General features: G+C 40.8%; 1 protein-coding gene across 1 annotated transcript; it reads right to left on the reverse strand.

The window, feature by feature from the left end:
• Positions 1-4,199: 4,199 nt before the first annotated feature.
• On the reverse strand, positions 4,200-8,743 carry LOC122025551 (protein trichome birefringence-like 10). The gene is made up of 4 exons (XM_042584368.1): positions 8,225-8,743; positions 7,010-7,399; positions 6,371-6,529; positions 4,200-4,962 (listed from the first exon to the last, which is right to left on the reverse strand). Exons 1-4 carry the CDS (start codon positions 8,611-8,613, stop codon positions 4,578-4,580), a joined length of 1,323 nt encoding a protein of 440 aa, XP_042440302.1. The 5' UTR covers positions 8,614-8,743; the 3' UTR covers positions 4,200-4,577.
• Positions 8,744-8,978: the final 235 nt, after the last annotated feature.

Here is an 8,978-nt window from a genome sequence, read left to right on the forward strand (position 1 = left end):
AGATTAAGGCTATGAGATTTAGCCTTGTGATAGAGAAGAGGTTAAGGCTATGAGATTTAGCCTAACTTAGAGGAATTGTCAAACATCAAAAAGGGGGAGATTGTTGGGGTAATTTCCCTAGGTTATGTTTGACCAGTTTGACTAAGCTTGAGTTGAGTCAAACTTGAGTCGGGAATTGAGTTTTGATGTTTGACAATGTATGGAGATTGCTGGAGCAATCGTCCGATTGTGGAGATGGTCAAGGGATTGACCAGGTTGATGAAAAGACAAGTCAAGTGGTCAGTGTTGACCGGAGACTTGACCGGGTAAGTCCTAACTGGAGTTTAGGCAATGGGAAAGTCCTAACTAGAGTTTAGGCATCTAGGAAAGTCCTAACTGGAGGTTAGGCAAGAGAGAAGTCAAGTAGGTCAAGGTTGACAGGAAACTTGACTGGGAAAGTCTTAATTAGATATTAGACAAAGATAAGTCCAACAGGAAGGTTGGCAAGAGTGGAAATCCAAGTAGGTCAGTGTTGACCAGACTTGGTGGAGAAAGTCCTGATAAGTGAGATCAGGCAATTGGAAAGTCCTAGTATAGCTAGGCAAAGGGAAAGTCATGGTGAGGAGCTAGGCAACTGGAAAGTCCAAGTGTGATCCTGGTAAAAGGAAAGTCCTGGTGAGGAGCCAGGCAATTGGAAAGTCTAAGTGTGATCTTGGCAAAGGTTGTAAGTCCAAGCATGTGGTCTTGGCAATGTAAGTCCTAGTGTGACTTGACGAGGAGAAATCGACAACTAGGATGAGGCCGATGGAAGCTCCAAAAGGTAAGACGTGAAGGATGGGGAGATATCCGAGGGACGCAAGGCTGATGGAGGAGGCTAGAAGGCTAGTTCGAGGTTGGTCGGGAGTGGCCAAATGCTAGGCATGAAGACCCAACAAGTCACAGTTGACCGGGAGTTGGGTTTGGGAGTTTGGACTTGAGTTTGAGTCAAGTCCAGGCTGGTCAATCGATCGGGCGATCGATTGAACCAGGGACCAATCGATCAGTGGATCGATTGGAGTGTGCTGCGAAGGAAGGAATGACTCAATCGATCGGTTGATCGATTGAGACCATATTTCGTGAGCACAGAACCCCTCTGTGTGAGAACACCTCTGCTCAATCGATCGATCGATCGATTGGCAGCTCCCCAATCAATCACCCAATCGATTGGGAAGGGTTCTGTGCTCACGAAATATGGTCCCAATCGATCAGTTGACCGGGAGTTGGGTTTGGGAGTTTGGACTTGAGTTTGAGTCAAGTCCAGGCTGGTCAATCGATCAGGCGATCGATTGAACCAGGGACCAATCGATCAGTGGATCGATTGGAGTGTGCTGCGAAGGAAGGAATGACTCAATCGATTGGTCGATCGATTGGGACCATATTTCGTGAGCACAGAACCCTTCCCAATCGATTGGGTGATCGATTGGGGAGCTGCCAATCGATCGGTCGATCGATTGAACAGAGGTGTTCTCGCGCGATCGCGAGAAGCACAGAATGCTTCTGGATCGATCCACCGATCGATCCAGATGTTCCCAATCGATTGGTCGATCGATTGGGATTCGACCGTTGCGCAGGATGCAGGTGATGGATGGCTAGGATTGTGCGGATGTGACGTGGCAATCGATTGGGGTTGATCTCAATCAATTGGGAGCACTGTATATAGCTTGGGCGGAGCGTTTTCTTCGCTAGATCTCCTGCGCTCTTTTGCGCCGTTCTTCATCGATTCACAGCGAGCTTCTCCGATTTACTCACGCCAGTTCTTGAAGGCACTTGGGGAGTTTCTCCAAGGTTCAAGAGGCGACGACAAGTACAAGTAAGCAAGAAGAAGGGTGTATTACATTGTATTTTTGTTTCTTCTTCTTGTGTTCATGTTTGTGTTTGTGTGTGAGTACTGTACGAGGTTTCTCCGCCTCCAGCTGCGATCGAGAAGGAGGTTTTCATTAGTGGAGTGAGCGTGTCGTGTGGATCCTTGGGTTAGTAACCTCTTCTTGAAGTGGATACCAAGTAAATCCTTAGTGTTAGCGTTGTGTGTGTCTTGTGTTTATTTCTGCTGCATATTATCAAGACGAACAACCGACAAGCGCAACGAAACGCTATTCATCCCCCCCTCTAGCAGACATATCGGTCCCAACACTAGCAGGTCAAGGTCGACCGAATGCTAGGCATGAGGTTCCAACAAATCACGGTTGACCGGATGTTGGGTTTGGGAACCTTGGACTTGATTTAGGCAAGTCAAAGGCAGGCCAATCGATCAATCGATCGATTGAACCGTAGTCCAATCGATCAGTTGATCGATTGGATGTGTGTCGCGAAGAAGATTTGGCCCAATCGATCAGTTAATCGATTGAGAGTAATTGTCGCGAGCATAGAACCTTTCCTAATCGATCAACCGATCGATTGGGCACCTCCAATTGATCGACCGATCTTGTTCGAGTGAAAATCGAACAAGATAGAGTTATTTGAAGAGGTAAACTTTACCAATTCAAATAAAATACGAAAAACTAAAATTTGAAAAAAAATAAAAAATAATTCCCCCAGCTTGATTGGTGGTCGCACCAATTCAGAGCAGAACCTGCTCTGATAGCACTTATTGGATCGAGACACACATGAGGAGAGGGTGGTGAATCACATGGTTTTAAAAAACTTCTTTTCGATTTTGAAAACAAAGTGTACAGCGAAAAAGTTAAGTACGAAAGCAGAAACTCGGTCGATTTTACTTAATTCAGAGCCTTCGATGACTTCTACTCCAAGACCCAGGTCCCACGGACTTATCGATCGGTAATTTACTAATAACCTCTTCTGGAACCGTTGAAAGAGGGGATCGAGTACAATAAAAAAATCAGGACAAGAGTAACACACTACATTTTCCTTTTCTGTAGAAATTAAGTACAATAAGAACTTTGTTACCCAACACCTTCAAAGATGATCAGATCAGACTCGATGTTGGATGACTCCTTAGCAGTAGTCGGGTACATAAGAGTCGTAGAAGAGCAGTAGCACGAAGCTGGAGCAATCAGAACGTCAAACGGACGCGTAGAAGATCGTAGTAGAAGTGCGTATGGGTGGCTAGTCGAGAGACTCTTTTATTGAGCGTTGAAGGAGCCTTCCATAGCGTTGAAGGAGCCTTGCATAGCATTGAAGGCGCATTCAACCCCAAAAGTTTATCCCATAATTTCAACTTTTTATTGTCACTGAAGTCTTCTGCGTTATCTGATTAAAGACACGCCTTCCAAGTTCCGGAAAGCGCCTTCCCTAAACAGTACTCAAGGCGCCTTCCGTCGCTTGCAATGAGTGGTATTATCCATGTCACTCACTACATTTTAAATGAACATAGTTTAATTATGATCGAGCATGTAGAAACTAGCATGCAACTTTTATAGCGTGTAGTAGCTACTGACTGTAGAGTCGGCAGCTTCTACACATTGTAGAACGTAGCGGGTAGCTTCAAAAACATTGAATGTAGGGATATTTTCAGGATAAAGGACACTCACTTTTTTTTTAGAAGGATGCTCATCTAATTCTTTTTTTAGAAAAAAACATCAAACTAATGTTTCTTTTTTAGAAAAAACATCAAACTAATATTTCTGTTAATTTGGGATGCCCGTTTATTTTTTTTTTTTCCAACAAAGAGCGTTGTGTTGGCTCCTCTGGAAGGCAGCCCACAATGGGCTTCCCTCTAATTCTGAAAGGGTACGACCGCATATCTCCAATATATCGGGCTACCTAGTCTATTCAAGGCACCCCGAAATGCTTATCCATGTCCTTAGAGATTGTAAACATGCCCGACAAACCTACTCAACTATTCAACTATATATGATGATGATTCCAGGAGTGACACACGAAAAGTGTAACAACTTTGTCGTTTTTGCCAAGCCTACAACGCGTTGCTGTCGACGAAAAAAGAGGAGCTGGATGAGTTTGCAAACTAATGTGGCATTGATGCCGACGGACAAAGAACTGGATGAGTCAACAATTCAAAGTTGAGCCAAACTACTACAAAGCAACAACTTATACTGGAAAAAAAAAAAGAACTGAAAGGGGATCTCTCGCATTAATCTCTGCCGAATGCAACTTTTGGAGGGGTCTTCTTGTGGAATGGCAATGTAAAACTCGATGAGAGTATCAACTAGAAATGAAACATCAGGAGCACAAATAGAATATAAAACGAGAATATAAGACGAGGGAAATGTTTCTTGGAGACCAGTATCAAAATTAATGTCAAAGAATACATATGTGCACCCTTTCGAGTTCGTGTATATAAATTTTCGAAGAAAAACTCTCTCAAGACAATATAATTTGAGTATTATCAAGCTCATCATCATCCAAGAATCTATGATGTACCATTTCTGAGCCTCTGGAAACAACCACCTTTTCTCTAAATGATAAATAACTATTGTCTATTTACAAGTAATAGTGATATCCCCCTTGTTTCTTCTATTCCCAGTCTTTGCAGAAGAACATCGACAAGCTTCTTCAAACTTCTGCACCTGAGCTTGCAGCAAGTTTCACTGATCGCAATCAGGCCTTCATTTAGTCTGCAAAAGATAATTAATTTGCTTATTTTACGAGCTCGGCTTTATCCCTATGTTGTCCTCAATAATCACATTGTGGTGCCGCATGGATTCCCATCGCATGAAAAGTGCATAGAGTAGCTCATTCCATGCATCTGGAACCCCAGGTAAACACCAGTGGCTGCAGTCTTGCTTTTGCACAGGAGATAGGCGTGAGGGGCCAAGATAGTATAAAGATAAATGTCCATCTTTCCTTCGGCTTGTCATCTCGGTCACATTCAATAGATCGAGTTCTAGTGTTGTTGTTGTAGAATTCTTTGATGCCACATTCCTAAATGGTTTCAGGAATTGTGACCAGGGTTTCAGGGATATCTGAGGCCCTAAATCTGGCAGTGTCTCTAAGTGACAAGCCCCACCTGTTCTCCAGTTACCACCTCTGCACAAAGGCATGTAAGTCAGCATAATATTCCAATCAGTTTGAGTCCAACTACTTTCCACCTTATCATAACAAACTTTGAATCTTTGTACCAAACATTGAATAAAATGTTTCTTGACATGAGTTCAATAAAGACATCCACTGGTTATATTTTACTAACTCACGAGAACAAGAATTTAAACAATCGATGAAGTAAAAGTGATTTCGTTGTGTGTACGACCACTGTTGAACTAGAAAAACAAAACAAAGATCAAGTAGTTCTTTAACGAAGTGACTTTTCCTCTAAACTGAATCATTCACTTTCATGTCAGAAATTACTACCTGAACATGCCTAAGGTCAATATGACCAAGCGAAATCTTCACACAATCCAATCTTTGTTGGTTTGTTCATTCGTTCAAGAGATATTTAATATACATGTCACAACCATCACATGTTATTGGTTTGTGCAGATTAGTGGAATTAAGCATAAGCAAGGGCAAAAAGAGGAGTGGTCCTAATAAAGAACATGCCCATGAAAAACTTTATGGAACATAATTTTTTTTTGTGGAAGTTACTACAGCCTGCTCAGAAGTTGCCTGGGTAATCGGGATGAAGAAATTATGGCTTGGTTAGTTCATCATGGACTCATCTATCCTGAAGTAGGAAAATTTCCAAACATATAAAAGCAATCTATCTCATTCTCATTGCATAACTCAACTGAACCGGAAACCATCCACATTTGTAGTTTGCGAACGGAGTTGGGTAGTAAATATTTTGCCAACAACTGATAACTATATAGACATGGATCCATTCGTTGAAATATTCAAATTATTTTTATGTTATGCTTCTTATTTCACTTGCTCTCTTTTGAGTCCTTTCTCATTCACCCCAATAGGAAACAAAAGGGAAGATGAACAAATCCTGATCAAAAGCTCTTAAAGCTTAAACTTGTGTTAAATGTGATATTTATGTTCAAGGTGGACCATATTTCTCATCAATATAGTCAAAATGCATCCGATTAGTCTTAGTCCATGGATGTGTGCTACCGTGTGTAGGCCACTAATATGTAGTTTAAAGTGATAGGTGTGCCCGTAGTTGATACAAAGATAGGCATGCACAAGAAAACCCACATCAATTATAATCTAGAAGATCCCTACATATTCTTAGAATTTGGTAAATCCAGAGAAAAATGATGATCAATTTTACATAAGAAAGTCATGGCTAGACAATCTTTGATGAAAATTAGCAAGATAATACGCAAAAAAGTTATACAAGTCGAAAACTAAGACGAATAGGAATTCTGACTGTGTGATAATCCTTGGCCAGCTAATATTGGTTAAAAAAGAAATGATATTTACAGAAAGAAGAAAGTAACCAGTCTAATAGGAAGCTAAATAACTGAATAACACAAACAAATCAGTCAATTACCTGAAATGAGGAGGAGCATATGTTCGAAAGATAACTTGTGTCTTACTTCTGTTGACTTCCTTATGAATCCACTGGAACAACGTTTGCATTGCTCTCTGATAAGCCTCATCCACACTCATCTCTATTGCCACCTGATTTCCTTCTTGAAAATAACAACCCCTGAAAAATGTCTTTTCTTTTAATTCGTACAAATATAGATAGTCGTTTAAGCTATAAATCATATTTTGATGCTCAAGTTCTACAACATTCAAATGAACATCCAATTTGTAATTCATAACTATCAATCACGACAAATCCAAAGTAATTACATAAAGTTTGTGGAAATAAACAGAGTATTTGTGCAGAGAGAATTGCTACCTCAAACTTAGTAGGAAAAAGGAACATGATAGTAGATAATTATTATTTGGTGACCTTTTTCATTTAGAAATATCAAACTGCAGTAGTTTCTGGATTGAAATCTAAAACAACTTCAAGGCTCATGTTATATGCAATGTGATCTTGCTCTACTCGTTAGATAAGGCTCTACTGCTTGTCTCTATGATGTTAACAAAATGAGAAATTAGAAACCAAAAGATAAGGAATCAAAATTTACTAGTATTCCAGTTAGAATGTAGTTTGATTACGCTATATAATCATTACCCTCTTATGGTCTTCTCGTAGTTCCACCAGTGGCCAGTGTTGAAGACAAGGATATTGGCACTCTTCCAACTATTTGATGTCCAATCCAACATGTCCAATCTTAGAGTCGTCTTCACATCTTTAGGCACACCAGCTGGAGCGCGAACCTGAGGTACTAGAAATGGTGATCTGTAGTATTCAACAGTGCAATTGTACTCCTCAAATTTAAACACCAGGAAACCCATATGCTTTGTAATCGGGTTGCCATTTACTTCATAGATTGAGCTCTTGTTTGTAAGAGATGTAGAGAGCATGCAGAGGAGAGACTCCCACTGATTCCTTCCAATCGAATCCCCTACAAAAACCAACCTTCTGTTCCTTAGCTTCTCCAACATCTTCTTGGAATCAAATCTGGCCCCTCAAAATAATAAACAAAATGAGTTGAGAAACGATTTAATACAGTAAAAGAACCATTTCTATGACTCTAAACCTCTTCTCATTAAACTGAAAATTGCTACTGTAATTAGCTAAGTAACTGTATTATACTGGTTTTGACATGAATGCCAGATGTGTCACTACATTCAATAGAAAAAAAAAATGAGAAAAATTAAGTATTAGAAAAAAAAGGAGTTTCAATAACCTTGATTTCTTTCTTCAAAAGGTGGAAGACATGAAACTAGGTTACTGGTAAACAGGTTGCCATGCATAGCAGTCAAAATTTTGAGACGTTGATAAAATTTTCCTTCACTTTCTCTTTTAGCCAGATTCTCTGTTTCTAAAAGAGTTATCAAATAGAAGATAAAAAAAATTCTGGTATAGGTATTGAAACCACAGAATTGATTGTTGCTAACTAGTCAAAAAAATTCGCATTAACGAGGAGGATGACAGAAATCTCCCAAACTAACCAAGTGCAGGACTGCCTATTAGCCTAAGTAATCTCCTCACCTAAATCATTGTTTTCTATGATCTAAAAGCCTATTTATTTTGTGGAAAACAACTATTTATTTCACATTTTACATTAACTAGTAAAAAAACCTGAGTTCATTAATATCATATCAGTGAGTTGGAGAAGATTACTATAAATCTAAGAATAAAAAGATACACTTAAAAATCTGTCTTCGTCTAAGTGTAAATATTTGAGAGCTCTTCTAATTATCCAAAAAAAAAAACAGTAATAACAGAAAGAATCGAACTTTGACGGCTAAAAAGAGAAGGAAAACAAAGGAATTTGTTGACCTGGGAAGATTGCAGCGAGCGGGCTGCCACCGCCACTTGGTGTACAACTGGTCGGGCCTCCGGTTCTCGGCGCATCGGAATCCTTGGTCCAGGAACGAGCAGGCCGCCGACTCGTACAGCGGGTACGTCTCGTCCCGCACCCACTCCCCCTCGAACCAATCGCACTCCCCTCCGCGTCCCGCCGCCTTCGCTGCGTTCTGCCACAAGAGCTCGTAGTAATAGACCGAGCGCCGGGCACGCAGAGCCACGACGAGTACTAGGACTAGGCTCGCCACGAAGAGCCACGGCACTATAACGCGCTCCGAAATATTGAACCGCCGTACCGCCCTCCTCTTCGCCGCCGACTCCGGAAGCGGGTCTTCTGCGGAGCCGGAACCGAATATCGCCATGGCGCTCCCCTCGCCACCGTGGGAGCTCGTTGCCAGCTCGTGGCGACGGCAATTTATGCACCGAATACATGCGGCGAGAACGGGGAGGAGGGAAAGAATACGACAGGGAAGAAGAGAAAGAAAGCAATGAAAAATCAACAGATAGTTATTTTTCATATAAAAATATAATAAGACATTCTCTCAATTCTCTTTTCCTTGTTAAAAATTAAAATAATAAATAATTTCCCATAAATCTAAATATTTCATGGCTTGCTATTAGGGTGGTAAACAAATCAAGTCGAGTCGACTTTTAGGGTGTTCAAGCTTATTTGATAAGATAACTAAGCTGAGCCGAACTTAGAATGAACCTAGTTTTTGAAATGAAT

This window comes from Zingiber officinale, chromosome 9B, assembly GCF_018446385.1.
Source record: "Zingiber officinale cultivar Zhangliang chromosome 9B, Zo_v1.1, whole genome shotgun sequence".
Lineage (NCBI taxonomy): Eukaryota > Viridiplantae > Streptophyta > Magnoliopsida > Zingiberales > Zingiberaceae > Zingiber > Zingiber officinale.